General features: G+C 40.3%; 7 protein-coding genes across 9 annotated transcripts; 6 read left to right on the top strand and 1 right to left on the bottom strand.

Annotated features, from left to right (window-relative positions):
- Positions 1-562: 562 nt before the first annotated feature.
- LOC119549995 (MIP18 family protein galla-1) lies at positions 563-2,331 on the bottom strand. The gene is made up of 4 exons (XM_037858408.1): positions 1,823-2,331; positions 1,646-1,758; positions 901-1,051; positions 563-839 (listed from the first exon to the last, which is right to left on the bottom strand). The coding sequence occupies exons 1-4, from the start codon at positions 2,130-2,132 to the stop codon at positions 742-744; spliced, it is 672 nt and encodes a 223-aa protein (XP_037714336.1). The 5' UTR covers positions 2,133-2,331; the 3' UTR covers positions 563-741.
- Positions 2,332-2,736: 405 nt separating this feature from the next.
- LOC119549994 (maternal protein exuperantia) lies at positions 2,737-6,649 on the top strand. 3 transcript variants are annotated; one of them, XM_037858404.1, is made up of 5 exons: positions 2,737-2,878; positions 3,146-3,318; positions 3,384-3,536; positions 4,123-5,410; positions 5,798-6,649. In XM_037858404.1, the coding sequence occupies exons 2-4, from the start codon at positions 3,169-3,171 to the stop codon at positions 5,383-5,385; spliced, it is 1,566 nt and encodes a 521-aa protein (XP_037714332.1). In that variant the 5' UTR covers positions 2,737-2,878; positions 3,146-3,168; the 3' UTR covers positions 5,386-5,410; positions 5,798-6,649. The 3 variants fall into 3 exon arrangements, with proteins under 3 accessions (XP_037714332.1, XP_037714333.1, XP_037714335.1); XM_037858405.1 differs by having other exon boundaries at positions 5,801-6,649; XM_037858407.1 differs by lacking the exon at positions 2,737-2,878 and adding an exon at positions 2,969-3,107 and having other exon boundaries at positions 3,160-3,318.
- A 1,745-nt stretch (positions 6,650-8,394) lies between these two features.
- Positions 8,395-9,727, top strand: LOC119552026 (integumentary mucin C.1-like). Its single transcript, XM_037861764.1, has 2 exons — positions 8,395-9,149; positions 9,255-9,727. The coding sequence occupies exons 1-2, from the start codon at positions 8,504-8,506 to the stop codon at positions 9,407-9,409; spliced, it is 801 nt and encodes a 266-aa protein (XP_037717692.1). The 5' UTR covers positions 8,395-8,503; the 3' UTR covers positions 9,410-9,727.
- Positions 9,728-11,131: 1,404 nt separating this feature from the next.
- Positions 11,132-12,396, top strand: LOC119552024 (cell wall protein DAN4-like). Its single transcript, XM_037861761.1, has 2 exons — positions 11,132-12,078; positions 12,149-12,396. The coding sequence occupies exons 1-2, from the start codon at positions 11,301-11,303 to the stop codon at positions 12,256-12,258; spliced, it is 888 nt and encodes a 295-aa protein (XP_037717689.1). The 5' UTR covers positions 11,132-11,300; the 3' UTR covers positions 12,259-12,396.
- Positions 12,397-13,000: 604 nt separating this feature from the next.
- LOC119552028 lies at positions 13,001-13,723 on the top strand. Its single transcript, XM_037861766.1, has 2 exons — positions 13,001-13,405; positions 13,476-13,723. Exons 1-2 carry the CDS (start codon positions 13,033-13,035, stop codon positions 13,583-13,585), a joined length of 483 nt encoding a protein of 160 aa, XP_037717694.1. The 5' UTR covers positions 13,001-13,032; the 3' UTR covers positions 13,586-13,723.
- A 606-nt stretch (positions 13,724-14,329) lies between these two features.
- Positions 14,330-15,868, top strand: LOC119552027. Its single transcript, XM_037861765.1, has 3 exons — positions 14,330-14,795; positions 14,881-15,416; positions 15,522-15,868. Exons 1-2 carry the CDS (start codon positions 14,360-14,362, stop codon positions 15,075-15,077), a joined length of 633 nt encoding a protein of 210 aa, XP_037717693.1. The 5' UTR covers positions 14,330-14,359; the 3' UTR covers positions 15,078-15,416; positions 15,522-15,868.
- A 1,082-nt stretch (positions 15,869-16,950) lies between these two features.
- On the top strand, positions 16,951-17,854 carry LOC119549731 (cell wall protein DAN4-like). The gene is made up of 2 exons (XM_037857972.1): positions 16,951-17,644; positions 17,730-17,854. Exons 1-2 carry the CDS (start codon positions 16,951-16,953, stop codon positions 17,852-17,854), a joined length of 819 nt encoding a protein of 272 aa, XP_037713900.1.
- Positions 17,855-17,860: the final 6 nt, after the last annotated feature.

A 17,860-nucleotide genomic window follows, 5' to 3' on the forward strand; every position in this document is an offset into this window, starting at 1 on the left:
AAGTTTCCAGCACCAGATGGTTTTAATTGCTCCTCGGGATGTTTTTTGTCCAAGTCTTTGAAAATTAGTTTAAAGCATTTGAACGCGAAGGCAAGCAACTAATTGATATTGCTTAATATTTATGGCTGGCTGTTGGAGGGTGAGTGGAAATTGCAGTGCAATTTAACAAATGAAAACCCCGGAAATGCAAATTGGAGCAGAAACAGCGGCAGTGGTGGCAACAAAGTGCTCACTGAAACTGGAGAGTTGCATAGAAATTAGCCGAGTTGAATGTGTGTCATGCACTCAACTTAACAGCGGCAACGACAGGTGAGTGCCCTGAGGTCCGCCCCAAACAATTTTGGATTCTTCTGGAGCTGATAAGGCATTCGTGCACGTCATGCCTATGACCAACATGGCCGGCCCTCCAATCCGATTCGATTTCGATTCGTTCATCCGCCATGACAGCACTGTGCACACGGTTTTCTTTGGCCGATTGTCCAGCGGCGATATCGTTCCGGTAGAATGTAAACAATGAGCGCTGTTGAGCCCGCACCTTATCAGTAAACAAACGGCGGAAAAATAGATAGCACGGTAAGCAATCGATATTCAGGTGGAATCACGCCGCTCAAAACCCAACGATTAACAGATTTAAAGGGCTTTAATGCTAAGCACACAGTCCATGACGCAACTTAATGGTATACTTAACCCTAGACATTCTTCACAAGTTCCCCTATATACACAAAGCCAGAGCAAAGAGAGCTACTCCTCATCCTTGATGCAGTTCTCGACCAGGTTCCGCAGATTGGGATTTTCCATGGCCGCTGCGATGCGCTCCTTGTCATTGATTTGCTTGTTGACTGGGGGAACAAATACATTTCGTTAGGATAATTTACATTTCTGGTGTCTAGTCAAACTCACTTTCTTCCTCCGTTTGATGGGCTCCCTTTTTGATGAATATGTCTAGTTTTATGTTGTGCGGCAGTCCACGTTCCACTTTCACGCGTATACAGAGTCCGATAAGCGTGGCCAGCGAGCAATGTGGCACTGTGGGATTGAACTCGATACGAACCTGGAATAAGTACAAACGAATAAATTGAAGCTCTCTTGCTTGCATAAAAAGGAACTGGCCCTATATACATATTCATTTTGGAGAAATATTCCGAGGTTATACTCTACGAAATGTTGTTAGTTTCATCACTAACTATATGATATACATATTTATGATTTGAGGCAATATCCTACAACAAACTTATTTTTAGAAAATACGTAAATTTTGTAATATACAAATATACATAGGTATCTGTGAAGAACTGTGCTACATTTTCCTAAATCTAAATACTATAAACACACTTTTTCAGCGCATTAGATATGCAAAAAAGAAGAGTAAGAAACTTTTGAAAATGTATAAAAAATATAATAAAAAAAATGTAAAACATTCTGGGATTTTTTCACTAAAGAGCTCTAACATCATAAAACAATAGAGTTTACAGCTAACAATGAATCAATACTTTGAATACGTTTCAGCTTCTATAGTAGGTTGGCCTATTATAACATTCCTAATCAGCGTTACTAAATCAATAAAATAATGTATGAAACTAACTAAGAGATGTGCAAGGTATTTCTTTCTACTTCAATGACTTTTATAGAGGATTGGATAACGTACGACTGAGACATTTGAGCGTGTGGGTGGCAACACAAAGATTCCATCCTCGTAGATCACATTCAGGTCCTCCAAAGTGCACGGTTTCTCGGGATCCCGAATGCCGCGCAATAGATCTGTGGAAAAACAATACTTACATAAGAATGGGACATAGAGTACATGAGTGTGGTAATATCAAACCGTAAATGGTCTCCTGCAGATCCGTGGCATTCCTGTAGCCCAGCTCCTGGAGCAGTGCGTCCTCCCCGAAGGCAATGGCCTCATCATCCATCGACATCTGGCTCGTTTTGCGCACTAACTCGTCGGCGTTGTGGCTGCGTCCGCTGATACTACCGCCGCCGCTGCTGCTGCTGCTCCCAGCCGTACCGCTTCCACTGCCACCCGTACCGCTCCCACTCCCACTATTCCCGCCGCACGACGACGTCACGGTTGCGACAGAATTGACGCCGCTGTCGGATTCGGAGAGCTTGCGCTTTATGTAGGACAGCATGGTTGGTGTTTGGCACCCCTTGGTTTGCTGTTATCTCGCCTCGTTTTATCTTTACCTTTGTGTGTGCTTGTGTGTAAGCTATCAGTACAACAACATTGGTTCTCCCAACACTTGTATTTCTTAGTTTTTCCTGCTTTTTTGTTTAATTTGTTTAAAACAAGCAAATGCAGCAGCTGATTTTTGTTTGTGTGAAGACCAGGGCTGCACAGTAACAGCTGTCAAACCATCGATGTCATAATCGATATATATCGATAGCTTAGAGCGCTAACATTTGAAGCTGTGTCAACTCTGAAAAAATTCTTATCAATTCCCCTCTGCGCTTTTGGCTTAATTTTTGTTGTTGCCAAAGAGTTTCGCCGGCTAATTGTACAAAGAAAACATAAATCCGCTAAAATAGCAATTTTTCATACAAGAAAACTCAAGAATAAAATAAAAAATTTTTTATTGAAGCACAGTGGGCCTGATTGCAATATGCCACATATTGCAACTACTTAACCCATTGTACTTAAGTGAAAGAACCCTATCTAGCAGGCTGTGCCTTTGTAAAAATTTGACAAATTTCGAGGTAGTCCAGTGCATCAACAAATATTTCATTTCGTTTTAGTTAGTCGTACGATTTGTTTCTTATTTGTGAAAGCTCGTCGAACGGAAGCAAATTTCGCTTTACCCTTTTGAAAAATAAAGGAAAAAGTTCGTAAAAAGCGAAAGAGCCCATCGAAATCAACACGAAACGGAGTTCAATAAAGGTGAGTGCAAAAGAAAAGTGCTAAAAGTGAATGTGGTGAAAACGCGCGTGTGGTGTAAAGTGGGATCCAAAGAAAATGGCGCTACTGGAAGGAAACCGTTCCTTTTCCGCAATCTCGGTTGAATAGACCCTAGAAAATTCGGTGCCCGTCACTTCGTAGACAACATCTTTTACAAGCGGTTCGCGTTTCACAAAGGAAATATTTCCTTTACAAAAAAAACTCAATTTAAGTGAGTTCGTTTTCTAATTTTTTTTTCGATCTTTCTAGATTGCTTCCCTCAGATCATAAAAATGGTTGCCGATAATATCGATGCTGAAGTGGCCATTGCCGTTGCCGATACATCCTCCTCGCCTGTGGGCGTCAAGGACGAACTTCCGGCCGGCAACTATGTGCTGGTGGGCGTGGACATAGACACCACTGGACGTCGTCTAATCGATGAGGTGGGTGCCCCCTACCCCTAGCGAATTTCCATTTGGACCTAACCCCACTTCTGTTACACCCTCAGATTGTCCAGCTGGCCGCGTACACACCCACCGACCACTTCGAGCAGTACATCATGCCCTATATGAATCTGAATCCAGCTGCGCGCCAGCGCCATCAAGTTCGTGTTATTTCGATTGGCTTTTATCGTATGCTGAAGTCGATGCAGACCTACAAGGTAAGTGTATTAAGTATTGCTTTAAAAACCCAGGAACCCCGCACAATTAATTACTTTTCATAAAAAAAGGTTTTCTTTTTTCTTAACTGTCAAAATGTTTCTTAATTGTTTTCGCAAAGCCTACTATACCTTAATTGTCAAAATTTGTAATAATTTTTTTTTATCAGAGCCTACTATACTAGTATCTGCTAGCAAATATTATTTATTTTAGACCTGTTTACAAAATTTCAAATTTTAAAATACACTACTATTTAAATATTAAAAATATTTAATAACAGCTTGATATATGTCCCGATCCCAAATATTTTTAGAACGGGCTTTAATAAAGAGTAAATAAAGCTTTAATTAACAATCTGGTTCAGAATGTTATTCAAAACTATTCACTTATTTTACCATTTCTGAAGGAAGACGCTTGACCAAAAGAAATATAATTTCGCATAATAACATTATCCCTTTAGACAGGTTATTTAAGCTAAAGGAGTCACTTTAAATATTTACCTTTAGTTTAAGGCCCCGTAACTATAGCTACATTTAAGTTCGCCTGCAAATTTTACATCATAGTTAATGTGTAATAACTTCCTCCTAGATCATCAAATCCAAGTCGGAGATCGCTGCCCTCAAGGACTTCCTCAACTGGCTTGAGCAACTGAAGATCAAGGCTGGCTCCGACTCGGACGGAGTAGTGCTGCTTTATCACGAGGAGCGCAAGTTCATTCCGTACATGATCCTGGAGTCGCTGAAGAAGTACGGCCTGCTGGATCGCTTCACAAAGACGGTGAAGTCCTTTGCCAACAGCCTCAACCTGGCCAAGGCCTCCATAGGCGACACCAACGTCAAGCACTACAGTCTGCGCAAGCTCTCCAAGATCCTGTCCAAGACCAAGGAGGACGACGCCGCAGAGCCCGCATCGGCATCCACATCGAGCTCGGCCTCATCATCCCCCAGTGACAGCACCGTGATCGTCAGTAATGAAAACGTAGACGAAAAACGATCCTCCAAGAACTCTATTCAGGTCGAGCGCGATCTTTTTGATGGCAATGCCAGTGTTCGAGCCAAAATGGCCTTCAACGTGGCCCTACAGCTTAGCAACTCGGACCGCAAACCGGAGCCGGAATCTTCGGAGGCGCTGGAGAACATGTTCAACGCCATCAAGCCGTTTGCCAAGCTGGTGGGATCCGATGTCCAGGAACTGGACACTCAAAACGAGAACCTGGAGCGCCAGAACTCCTTCCGTCCGGTGTTCTTGAACTATTTCAAGACCACCCTATACCATCGAGTGCGTGCCGTCAAGTTCCGCATTGTGCTGGCCGAGAATGGCTTCGATCTGAACACCCTGAGCGCCATCTGGGCAGACAAGCGCACCGAGGGCCTGGACATGGCACTCCAGTCGATTGGAACGATGAAGGGCGAGGACAAGGCGGAGCTGCTGGAACTCCTGGACAGCTACTTCGATCCCAACAAGACCACGATCAAGCCGGTGGTCAAGTCGACCAACAATCGTCGCCGCAATCGCCGCAGCGCTGGCCAGTCGGCCAAGAGTGGCGGACCGGCCAGCTCCCGATCCGCCAGTGCCGAGTTTGGAGCTGGAGGCGACAAGTCCCAGAGTGTGTCCTCCGTACCGGACTCCACCACCAAGACGCCTTCGCCCAACAAGACACCCTCTCGTCCGCAGCGCAAACGAAACTCGCGTCACAGCTTGACCGGAACTGCCAACGGACTGAAGGTGTCCAATTCATCCTCTTCCTCCGACAAACCAGAGCTGAACAATACCGCTCCACCGGCCATAGTGGTAGCCCCGGTTGTGGACACACCCTCACCATCCCCGGTTGCCATCACCGCCTCCAACTAAAAACCTCTTCCGGTGCCTCCGTAAAGTAAATAACTCATTGAGAAACCTCTGCTATTTTGCCTTATAGATCAAGTAGTTGTCGAGGGTTCATCTCTCGAGTAGATTGTTGATTATTTTTATGGAATACTTACGCTTGCTTGTATTTTTATTGAATTTTTATAAAATCGAAATGGAAAATCGAAACTTGTTGCTTGATAAACAATTTAAAGGTAAAGGTATTCGATTTAACAATTTCAGATAACGATAATAAGGCAGTGCTGTTTTTTAAATGCTTTTCCAGAAAATGTAGTTCTTAAGCTTAGTTCTAATATTTGCTTTGCTAATATGATTTTTGGATCTTCTTAAAATCGACGCCTTCGCTGTTCTAGAATGTTTTGGGAATATTATCCTAACTTAATTTTCCCCGTTTCAGTAGATAAAGAACTGGATGAGCATAACACACAAAAAGACAAGATAAGCATGGGAGATAGAGATAAAACAATATGCGAACCTCTTTTCCTTTTTGAAGAACTAACACAGATTTGAAACAAGCTCAAAATTCTAGTGAATGCAAAATTTCCAGTGCACACAACATCCCATTCACGAGCACGATGGCGAATAGATACTGTGAGTGAACCGTGACTGTGAATGCGACGTGAATTGTGGTTGTTACATAGTGTGATGACTTGGCTTTAATCGACCATTTGTAAAACTAGTGAATTCTTTATCGAGACGTTTAAAACCCACAATGTTGCAGCACAGGAGAATGCTGCGCCCACTGCTAACACACGAGACCAGAGCTCGAAACTTTGGAGCAACATATGCAAATATATTCTAATAACGGATCGTACGATTATGAAGTAATGTTGGAGAAGAAGAAAATAACTGCTTACCATACCAAGACATTACGAAACGTAAAACTGCTTCGGCGTTCAGGCATAGTTTTCCAGGCGAATCGATGCACGATGTCGTACCAGGATGGGCGAATGGAAAAATATGAACCAAAGAAACGCCTCGATGAAAATTTTCCATTGGACAGGTCTCTTGTACCACACTTATCAGAATACCATGACTACAACTCAAGACAGAACCAGGCCTGGTCCAATGTTGAAAACTTTCACTTTGTAGCTTAAGCACACATCTTAAACAGTATGTCCGACGGATTAGGGAACCTCAACCTCAACGTAATAGCGCAGCACTCAACTCAATCAATCATACTTATTTCGCACATGTTAACTCCTAGCACACACAATGCATGAAGAAGAAACTTAAAGCTACATATCAACATCCACTGCACTTTAGCATTTCAAGCTGCATTTCATATTTGTTTCATAATTGCATTCATTTCAAATCCAAAAGCAAATGTGATCTCTGTAGAAATGCGTTAATAAATTATAAAAATTTAACATGCGTCACTTTTATTCTAGGAACATCGCTATTATTATCAGCGAATATTCACAAAAATATATGCCCCATTGCCTTTCCCTTGCCCTTTTGGACATCTCTTATTTCGCATTTGTAATCAGCGACCCAGAATTCTGAGTCATTTATTGCCTTTTCAAATACACTCGCTCACATCATTTACTTTGTGCCGGAATATAGCATATTGTGATGATAAAAACGAGCAAAGTGTTACAAGGTAAGCTGCGCATGCGTGCTTACCCACCCGCAAGTAATTTCAGCGATCCATTTCTGCCCTAATTGCCGATAAGCAATTTTGGAGTCCACTGTTGAAAATTGTGCTCACAGTGGCTTACTCTACCAAATGTTTTTAGAGGCCAGCATCTACGTATTTTGGGCCTCTGCCTGATTGTGTGCTGTTATCAGCCCTCAGCTCGGCTTTTGCGTAGCTAGAATGAGAGCGGGGCTTCTGATCGGTTTTAGTATTCGAAGTAATCGCTTCAGGTTAGCATAGCTCGCTAAAAATGAGGTCCATTGTTGAGGTTTTCTTGATTTTGTTGTGCTTCTTAATAAGTACAACATGCGCTCAAGATGTAAGGCCAGAGTTTCCAGAAGATTTTAGGCCAACAACAACTACAACCGAAGCCCCCACAAATTCAACAACAGAGTTGAGCACAACTACAACAGAAATTTCAACAACTTCGACCACAGAACCTACTACTTCCACAACAAAAGCATCCACAACTACAACAACAGAATCAACTACAACTACAACAACAGAACCCACTAAAACTACTACAACAGAACCTACCACAACTACAACAACTGAAAGAAAACCAATATATACAATCGGCCAACCTCCCCATGTGCGACCCACTTCCACTGTAAAAAATTCTCGGGTTATGCAACCGTTAAAGAGATGTTTTTTAAGAAACCAGTTGGAGTACAATACCCGTAAGTAAGATGGGGAAGTGGGAAAGATGAGTACGGGAAAGAACCCCAGGGTGAATCACATTTCATCTTGAACAACACAGATTTCATCTGCTTGCTTTTTCCATTTGCAGGCTGGCCATACCCCTCGACGACCAGCTGTTATCGCTGCTGCTACTATTACGACTGCCATCTCACCCAATGCAGTAAGCTTCACCAGGGGCCCTGCTCGCAATATGACTTCGAAAAATTAAAAGTACACGTGGATTGGAAACAAGTATAATAAATTTGAGAAACAACATTATAAGAAAAGAAATAATATAACTTTTTTTAAAACATACATAATATCTAGAAATCCCAATTTCCACAGGATGTTTTTTGAACTGCGAAAAAAATGTGTACTACTTTATGATACAAGTATGCTTCCAGAACTTATTTAAGAACAATTATTATACCTGCTTTGGAACTGATTGTCCAAGTTCTTGTCTTCGACTGCACTTGCATATAACCGGGAAATTTTTTTTATATTTTTCCTAAATACACTTTCCAAACCCACTGTTTAAAATACTGATATTTACTCAACCAAATATTTTTTAAGTGCCGGCATCTTATTTACGGTTAATTACTAAGCATTTGCTCTTTCTGCGTGCTAGTGTTCTGTTATCAGCCCTCACCTTTTGCGTGTGGGTTGGTATAATTGTGTTAATGACTGTAGCTCTACAGCTATAGCCCAAGCTCAAGCTACTCTGGACTGACGATCAGTTTCAGTTTGGATGCAATCAGCTCACGTCAACACAGCTCGCTAAAAATGAAGTCCGCAGTTATTTGTTTCGTTTTTCTGGTGACTGGAACGTGGGCACAAGACACAATACCAGAAGTTCCAATAGATTTTCCGCCGCCCACTACAACAACAGAAGGAACTACAACCACCACCAAAACAGAGGAACCAACAATTCCAACAACAGAATCCATCTCAACTATAACCACAGAGCCAACAGAACCTGCAACTTCCACAACGGAACCCACCACAACTTCCTCCAAGGAGTTTACTACAACTACAACAACGAAACCCACTACAACTTTCACACCAGAGTTCACTACAACAACGGAAGTAACAACAACTTCAACAACGGAACCCACCAAAACATTCACAGCAGAGTCCACCACAACTTCAACAACGAAACCCACCACAACTTCCACAGCAGAGTTCACTACAACTACAACAACGAATCCCACTACAACTTCCACACCAGAGTTTACTACAACAACGGAAATAACAACAACTTCAACAACGGAACAAACTTTATCTTCAACAACACAAAAAGATCCAATTGTTCCGACCTACAGACCACCATATGTAAGACCCACGACTTCAAAGAGACCTTGGAGCTGGAGCAAGCCGGCAGATAATTGTTATCTAAAAGAACAACAAGAGTACAGCAGGACTTGTTATGGTAAGTGTAAAAATTATCATAAATCCTATCTCTTATTTACTATTATTCTTTGAGATGTGTCACACTTCTAGTAAATGAATCATATTTATACTTTTCATTTTACAGGATGGGGCTGGCAGCAGACGACTGTTTGTTATCGCTGCTGCTATTACGATTACACCGGAATCGCCGGATGCAGTAAACTTCACAAGGGGCGGTGTTCGTGGTACAATTTTGATCGATGGTCAATACAGACTGTATATGACGCCTTTATGATATAATTAAAGCCACAGTCGAATTCCCATGACTCAAAACAGCATCTTCCAACACATTTTTTTAATAACTAAAACTTCTAGTAAAGAGCATTTGGACTATTACCACCTTAAAACTTCTTATATACACATCGAGCTACAGAAGTATCAGTATCCTAAACAATAGTAATTAAATAAAAGCAGAGCATTATCATCATTATACAACGATCGCAACCGGTATCCCGAGCGTGAGGGCGTTCTGTCTCGATAGGGCGGCGTGTTTGAAAGGTGTAAAATTGAAAAATAAATATACTTTTTTAGTAAGATCGAACCAAATTTAAAAACTAACCGATGAACACCGTTGTTGTTCTTTATTGGTACGAGTTTCTCGAGCACAATTGGTCTGGCTGGCAGAATATTGCAGTGGTAGCATGCCCGGTCGCTGCTGTTGGCCGCCATCACGTCCACGTAGACGACCTGAAAGTACAGGCCGTCTGCAGACTGGACAGCGAAGGTGTTGTACTCAAGCCAATCCTTGTATTCGAGCCTGAGATCTGGAATAGACGATATGGTGGTCATAAGACAGCATAGGGTATGATGGCACACCCCACCTCGGGGCGAAGAGCTCGTCCATGTGGAGGAAGTACGTCTTGAGGTCCTTCACCTGCTCCCTCATGTCGACGCTCCCGTGGGTCAGGGCCCGCGGATTCATCTCTATGAACCCTAGGATTTGTTAGTATTTAACAGTGGCGGCCAGGTTTAACACCAGATGGACCCAAAATTATCTTCGGCCTTGTGCGATCAACTGTCACTGGTGTGTACAAAATTTGAATTTCTGTTTCATATAATAAAGTATATATTGTTAATATAAATTAATATATGAATTCGTTTCCAATTAAATTAATTAATAAAACCCTATTTAATTATCCGTGACTGTAATTTTTAAGCATAACAAGAAAGGAAGTTAGCTTCGGCAAGCCGAAGCTTATATACCCTTGCAGCTTAAATTATTAAATTTAAAAACACAAAAAATGATATTCCCAATAGTATAAGATAATATGTCAAAAAACACCGAAGCTATAATTGGTTTTATATTATTTTCCAACCAATTTTCCGATCGTTCCTATGGCAGCTATATGATACAGTCGTCCGATTTTGATAAAATTAATTTCGAAATTCAGAACTGACTAAAAAATGTTATTTCCAAGCGTTGGAGGTTATATGTTGAAAAACACCGAAGCTATAATTTGTTTCATATTATTTTTCCACAAATTTTCCGATCGTTCCTATGGCAGCTATATGATATAGTCGTCCGATTTCGATTAAATTTAATTCAAAATTCAAAACTAATTAAAAAATGTTATTTCCAAGCGTAGGAGGTTATAGGCTAAAAAACACCAAAGATATAATTTTTTTAATTTTTTTGTCCGATTATTCCTATGGGAGCTATAAGATTTAGTTGTCCGATCCGGCTGGTTCCGACTTATATACTACCTGCAAGAGATATAAGACTTTTGGGAAAGTTTCAGCCCGATAGCTTTAAAACTGAGAGACTAGTTTGCGTAGAAACGGACGGACAGACGGACATGGCTAGATCGACTCGTCTAGTGATGCTGATCAAGAATATATATACTTTATGGGGTCGGAAACGTCTCCTTCGATGCGTTGCAAACTTCTGACTGAAATCATTATACCCTCTGCAAGGGTATAAAAACAAAATATTAAAATTGTATGCAAGTAAATTCTTTATCCATCTAAATAACTTTCGTTCGCTTTTGAAAGTTCTCTTTGCAAGCTATCTATAGTTAAAACTTAAGCATTTTTTTGTGACTCAAATGTTTTGACTCATGGCACTTTCTGCCTGATAGTTATAATTTCAGTTTACGCTATATTCTGCTCAAGTCAACACAGCTTCCTAAAAATGGGCTCCGTAATTCAAATTTTCTTTATTTTGTTGTGTTCTTTGGTGGCTGGAATTAGGGCTCAAGACATAATACCAGAAGTTCCAATAGATCTTCCGCCGCCCACTACAACAACTACAACAACAGAAGGAACTACAACCACCACCAAAACAGAGGAACCAAATATTCCAACCACAGAATCCATCCCAACTATAACAACAGAGTCAACAGAACCTACAACTTCCACAACGGAACCAACCACAACTTCCACAGCAGAGTTCACCACAACTTCAACAACGGAACCCACCACAACTTCCACCACAGAGTTTACTACAACTACAACAACGAAACCCACTACAACTATCACAACGGAGGTCACTATAACAACGGAGATCGCAACAACTTTAACAACAGAAGCCACCACAAGTTCCACAACAGAGTCCACCACAACTTTACCAACGGAGTCCACTACAATGGAACCCACTACAATTTCAACGTCAGAAGCCGAAACAACTTCCACAACAGAGTCGACTACAACGGAACCCACTACAACTTCCACAACGGAAATCACAAAAACTTCTACTACAGAGCTTAGCACAACTTCAACACCGAAACCCAAAACATCTTCCACCACAGAAAGAGAACCAAGATATCCGATCTACAGACCTCCGTTTGTGGGACTCACGACTTCAAGCCGTATCATTTATGCTATCACTACAACGAGCCCACGGATTAGGAGCAAGCCGATAGAAAAATGTTATCTAAGAGAACAACTGGAGTACAGAAAGATTTGCTATGGTAAGCGTAGAAAGAATCAGGGAATTATTCACGAATCACATGTCTAATCTATTTGCTTTTTAATATACAGCCTGGCGGCCGACTACGATTTGTTATCGCTGTTGTTACCATAACTACACTGAAGTCGCCAAATGCAGTAGGCTTCACCAGGGGAGGTGTTTATGGCATGATTATGCTTAATGGATACAGAAATCACAGAAATTTCAGACTGTAATAGGGAAAAAATTCTTCTGTGTCACTGAATTTATATGTGTTTCGGAGATAATTTTCTCTGGTTTTATATAATAATAAAAATATTACTATTTGGTTGGTTTTGAATCGTAAAGTCCATTTCGTTAGAAATTGGAGCTAAGTTTGATCGCTTTTCAAATATGCATAAAAGCTTCGAATTTCCTGTGATAAATATTTCCGACTTTAAATATGTGCTCATGAGGCGTGGGAATTTGTAATACATATTTCTAATCCGAATGGAATTTCCCGACTGATAACGAACGTCGCCTTTTTAGTGAGTGAGTGAGTGCCGTAAGACGAGTTATCATCAAATATTTTGAATTAAATATTGTAAAAAGCTTTTAATTTGAATTTTTATACAAATTAGTATTTGGTTTTGCATTAGCGCACTTTTTCCTACTCTGTATCTTAAATTATAAAGCATAATATTCATATTTTGTTCAAACATAAAAAAATTTATCAGCATTTTTTTTTAATGTCCCATACATGTGTGCAACTTTTATCGCAAGCAATTATTAAAAGCCACTTTTAGCTGAATTTTAGAAATCATTTTTGACCCGTCGAGTGGTATAGCGCTCCTTCTTGATTAAGCTCTGAAAACTTGAGAGCCGGGTATGATAGTGATATGAATAAAGCTCTAAAGCTAAAGCCTAAACCCAACTGTCGATCATTTTCATTTCAGTACTTAATACATTCGTCTGAAGCTATCACAGTTTGCTAAAAATGAAGTACTTATTTAAATTTATACTATTTTTATTGGGTTTGCTGGTCCCTGGAAATTGGGCTGTGGATTCAGAAGTGGGGGCTGTTGTTGACATAACCCTTGCCCCCAAAACAACCCCGGTGGCACACTTCAATTTCATTTTGGACTATTTGGGATCCACTACAACAGAAAAAATCACTACAAAAAAAGAGTTTACTACAACAGAAGAGTTCACTACAACAAGATATCCGATCTACAGACCTCCGTTTGTGGGACTCACGACTTCAAGCCGTATCATTTATGCTATCACTACAACGAGCCCACGGATTAGGAGCAAGCCGATAGAAAAATGTTATCTAAGAGAACAACTGGAGTACAGAAAGATTCGCTATGGTAAGCGTAGAAAGAATCAGGGAATTATTCACGAATCACATGTCTAATCTATTTGCTTTTTAATATACAGCCTGGCGGCCGACTACGATTTGTTATCGCTGTTGTTACCATAACTACACTGAAGTCGCCAAATGCAGTAGGCTTCACCAGGGGAGGTGTTTATGGCATGATTATGCTTAATGGATACAGAAATCACAGAAATTTCAGACTGTAATAGGGAAAAAATTCTTCTGTGTCACTGAATTTATATGTGTTTCGGAGATAATTTTCTCTGGTTTTATATAATAATAAAAATATTACTATTTGGTTGGTTTTGAATCGTAAAGTCCATTTCGTTAGAAATTGGAGCTAAGTTTGATCGCTTTTCAAATATGCATAAAAGCTTCGAATTTCCTGTGATAAATATTTCCGACTTTAAATATGTGCTCATGAGGCGTGGGAATTTGTAATACATATTTCTAATCCGAATGGAATTTCCCGACTGATAACGAACGTCGCCTTTTTAGTGAGTGAGTGAATGCCGTAAGACGAGTTATCATCAAATATTTTGAATTAAATATTGTAAAAAGCTTTTAATTTGAATTTTTATACAAATTAGTATTTGGTTTTGCATTAGCGCACTTTTTCCTACTCTGTATCTTAAATTATAAAGCATAATATTCATATTTTGTTCAAACATAAAAAAATTTATCAGCATTTTTTTTTAATGTTCCATACATGTGTGCAACTTTTATCGCAAGCAATTATTAAAAGCCACTTTTAGCTGAATTTTAGAAATCATTTTTGACCCGTCGAGTGGTATAGCGCTCCTTCTTGATTAAGCTCTGAAAACTTGAGAGCCGGGTATGATAGTGATATGAATAAAGCTCTAAAGCTAAAGCCTAAACCCAACTGTCGATCATTTTCATTTCAGTACTTAATACATTCGTCTGAAGCTATCACAGTTTGCTAAAAATGAAGTACTTATTTAAATTTATACTATTTTTATTGGGTTTGCTGGTCCCTGGAAATTGGGCTGTGGATTCAGAAGTGGGGGCTGTTGTTGACATAACCCTTGCCCCCAAAACAACCCCGGTGGCACACTTCAATTTCATTTTGGACTATTTGGGATCCACTACAACAGAAAAAATCACTACAAAAAAAGAGTTTACTACAACAGAAGAGTTCACTACAACAGAAGGATCCACTACAACAAAGGGATCCACTACAACAGAAGAAACCTCTACAACAGAAGAATCCACTACAACAGAAGAAACCACTAGAACAGAAGAAACCACTACAACAACGACAACATTTGACCTCATTTCCCTACTTACACCCAAAAAAATCACAAAAACTCTAGAAAAGTCAGCAGAAAAGTGTTATCTGAAAAGCGGTCAGGATAACAGCGGTAAGTGTGGCTAGCAAATGGTCAATATTAAAGAAAAAAATTTAGCACGGTGATTTTATTTTATAACCTAACTTTTAATTTGCAGAAAAAGACTTAGAAATGACGACATATTGTTATCGCTGCTGCTACAATGTAAACGAATGTGTCAGCAGATGCCAAAAGCTTCACAAGGAACGTTGTTCCTGGAGTGATTTTGCACCTGTGCAAAGGAGTTTACTACAACTACAACAACGAAACCCACTACAACTTTCACACCAGAGTTCACTACAACAACGGAAGTAACAACAACTTCAACAACGGAACTCACCAAAACATTCACAGCAGAGTCCACCACAACTTCAACAACGAAACCCACCACAACTTCCACAGCAGAGTTCACTACAACTACAAAAACGAATCCCACTACAACTTCCACACCAGAGTTTACTACAACAACGGAAATAACAACAACTTCAACAACGGAACCAACTTTATCTTCAACAACACAAAAAGATCCAATTGTACCGACCTACAGACCACCATATGTAAGACCCACGACTTCAAAGAGACCTTGGAGCTGGAGCAAGCCGGCAGATAATTGTTATCTAAAAGAACAACAAGAGTACAGCAGGACTTGTTATGGTAAGTGTAAAAATTATCATAAATCCTATCTCTTATTTACTATTATTCTTTGAGATGTGTCACACTTCTAGTAAATGAATCATATTTATACTTTTCATTTTACAGGATGGGGCTGGCAGCAGACGACTGTTTGTTATCGCTGCTGCTATTACGATTACACCGGAATCGCCGGATGCAGTAAACTTCACAAGGGGCGGTGTTCGTGGTACAATTTTGATCGATGGTCAATACAGACTGTATATGACGCCTTTATGATATAATTAAAGCCACAGTCGAATTCCCATGACTCAAAACAGCATCTTCCAACACATTTTTTTAATAACTAAAACTTCTAGTAAAGAGCATTTGGACTATTACCACCTTAAAACTTCTTATATACACATCGAGCTACAGAAGTATCAGTATCCTAAACAATAGTAATTAAATAAAAGCAGAGCATTATCATCATTATACAACGATCGCAACCGGTATCCCGAGCGTGAGGGCGTTCTGTCTCGATAGGGCGGCGTGTTTAAAGGGTGTAAAATTGAAAAATAAATACACTTTTTTAGTAAGATCGAACCAAACTTAAAAACTAACCGATGAACACCCTTGTTGTTCTTTATTGGTACGAGTATCTCGAGCACAATTGGTCTGGGCGAGCGCGATATAGTAGAGGCTGGCAGAATATTGCAGTGGTAGCATGCCCGGTCGCTGCTGTTGGCCGCCACCACGTCCACGTAGACGACCTGAAAGTACAGGCCGTCTGCAGACTGGACAGCGAAGGTGTTGCACCTCAAGCCAATCCTGGGAATCGGGCCTGAGATCTGGAATAGACGATATGGTGGTCATTAGACAGCATAGGGTATGATGGCACACCCCACCTCGGGGCGAAGAGCTCGTCCATGTGGAGGAAGTACGTCTTCCGGCTCTCCTTGAGGTCCTTCACCTGCTCCCTCATGCCGACGCTCCCGTGGGCCAGGACCCGCGGATTCATCTCTATGAACCCTAGGATTTGTTCCGCCGTCCTGGAGGTAACTCCGTGGACCGAGCGCACAACGTCGAGGGGGACGGAGGCTTGGGTCCAAAATAATGTATACTTGTATAACAGTTAGCTAAGACATCAACCTTGTTAGTATTTAACAGTGGCGGCCAGTTTTAACACCAGATGGACCCAAAATTATCTTCGGCCTCGTACGATCAACTGTCTTTGCGAATGTCTGAATTGCTGTTTCATATAATAACTAATATATTGTAAATATAAATTAATATATGAATTCGTTTCCAATTAAATTAATTAATAAAACCCTATTTAATTATCCGTGACTGTAATTTTTAAGCATAAAAACAAAATATTAAAATTGTATGCAAGTAAATTCTTTATCCATCTAAATAACTTTCGTTCGCTTTTGAAAGTTCTCTTTGCAAGCTATCTATAGTTAAAACTGAAGCATTTTTTTGTGACTCAAATGTTTTGACTCATGGCACTTTCTGCTTGATAGTTATAATTTCAGTTTACGATATATTCTGCTCAAGTCAACACAGCTTCCTAAAAATGGGCTCCGTAATGAAAATTTTCTTTATTTTGTTGTGTTCCTTGGTGGCTGGAATTTGGGCTCAAGACATAATACCAGAAGTTCCAATAGATTTTCCGCCGCCCACTACAACAACTACAACAACAGAAGGAACTACAACCACCACCAAAACAGAGGAACCAAATATTCCAACCACAGAATCCATCCCAACTATAACAACAGAGTCAACAGAACCTACAACTTCCACAACGGAACCAACCACAACTTCCACAGCAGAGTTCACCACAACTTCAACAACGGAACCCACCACAACTTCCACCACAGAGTTTACTACAACTACAACAACGAAACCCACTACAACTATCACAACGGAGGTCACTATAACAACGGAGATCGCAACAACTTTAACAACAGAAGCCTCCACAAGTTCCACGACAGAGTCCACCACAACTTTACCTACGGAGTCCACCACAAAGGAACCCACTACAATTTCAACAACAGAAGGATCCACTACAACAAAAGGATCCACTACAACAGAAGAAACCTCTACAACAGAAGAATCCACTACAACAGAAGAAACCACTAGAACAGAAGAAACCACTACAACAACGACAACATTTGACCTCATTTCCCTACTTACACCCAAAAAAATCACAAAAACTCTAGAAAAGTCAGCAGAAAAGTGTTATCTGAAAAGCGGTCAGGATAACAGCGGTAAGTGTGGCTAGCAAATGGTCAATATTAAAGAAAAAAATTTAGCACGGTGATTTTATTTTATAACCTAACTTTTAATTTGCAGAAAAAGACTTAGAAATGACGACATATTGTTATCGCTGCTGCTACAATGTAAACGAATGTGTCAGCAGATGCCAAAAGCTTCACAAGGAACGTTGTTCCTGGAGTGATTTTGCACCTGTGCATTAAATTTCT

Source organism: Drosophila subpulchrella, chromosome 2R, assembly GCF_014743375.2.
Source record: "Drosophila subpulchrella strain 33 F10 #4 breed RU33 chromosome 2R, RU_Dsub_v1.1 Primary Assembly, whole genome shotgun sequence".
NCBI classification, from domain to species: Eukaryota; Metazoa; Arthropoda; class Insecta; order Diptera; family Drosophilidae; genus Drosophila; species Drosophila subpulchrella.

Coding starts and splice junctions, on each gene's coding strand:
- LOC119552027 (XM_037861765.1), top strand. CDS start 14,360: ATGAAGTACTTATTTAAATTTATACTATTTTTATTGGGTTTGCTGGTC. Junction 14,796..14,880: donor AAGCGGTCAGGATAACAGCG/GTAAGTGTGGCT, acceptor TTTAATTTGCAG/AAAAAGACTTAGAAATGACG.
- LOC119549995 (XM_037858408.1), bottom strand. CDS start 2,132: ATGCTGTCCTACATAAAGCGCAAGCTCTCCGAATCCGACAGCGGCGTC. Junction 1,052..1,645: donor CACGCTCAAATGTCTCAGTC/GTACGTTATCCA, acceptor TACTTATTCCAG/GTTCGTATCGAGTTCAATCC. Junction 840..900: donor CCATCAAACGGAGGAAGAAA/GTGAGTTTGACT, acceptor TTGTTCCCCCAG/TCAACAAGCAAATCAATGAC.
- LOC119549731 (XM_037857972.1), top strand. CDS start 16,951: ATGGGCTCCGTAATGAAAATTTTCTTTATTTTGTTGTGTTCCTTGGTG. Junction 17,645..17,729: donor AAGCGGTCAGGATAACAGCG/GTAAGTGTGGCT, acceptor TTTAATTTGCAG/AAAAAGACTTAGAAATGACG.
- LOC119552026 (XM_037861764.1), top strand. CDS start 8,504: ATGAAGTCCGCAGTTATTTGTTTCGTTTTTCTGGTGACTGGAACGTGG. Junction 9,150..9,254: donor GTACAGCAGGACTTGTTATG/GTAAGTGTAAAA, acceptor TTCATTTTACAG/GATGGGGCTGGCAGCAGACG.
- LOC119552028 (XM_037861766.1), top strand. CDS start 13,033: ATGAAGTACTTATTTAAATTTATACTATTTTTATTGGGTTTGCTGGTC. Junction 13,406..13,475: donor GTACAGAAAGATTCGCTATG/GTAAGCGTAGAA, acceptor TTTAATATACAG/CCTGGCGGCCGACTACGATT.
- LOC119549994 (XM_037858404.1), top strand. CDS start 3,169: ATGGTTGCCGATAATATCGATGCTGAAGTGGCCATTGCCGTTGCCGAT. Junction 3,319..3,383: donor GACGTCGTCTAATCGATGAG/GTGGGTGCCCCC, acceptor TTACACCCTCAG/ATTGTCCAGCTGGCCGCGTA. Junction 3,537..4,122: donor AGTCGATGCAGACCTACAAG/GTAAGTGTATTA, acceptor ACTTCCTCCTAG/ATCATCAAATCCAAGTCGGA.
- LOC119552024 (XM_037861761.1), top strand. CDS start 11,301: ATGGGCTCCGTAATTCAAATTTTCTTTATTTTGTTGTGTTCTTTGGTG. Junction 12,079..12,148: donor GTACAGAAAGATTTGCTATG/GTAAGCGTAGAA, acceptor TTTAATATACAG/CCTGGCGGCCGACTACGATT.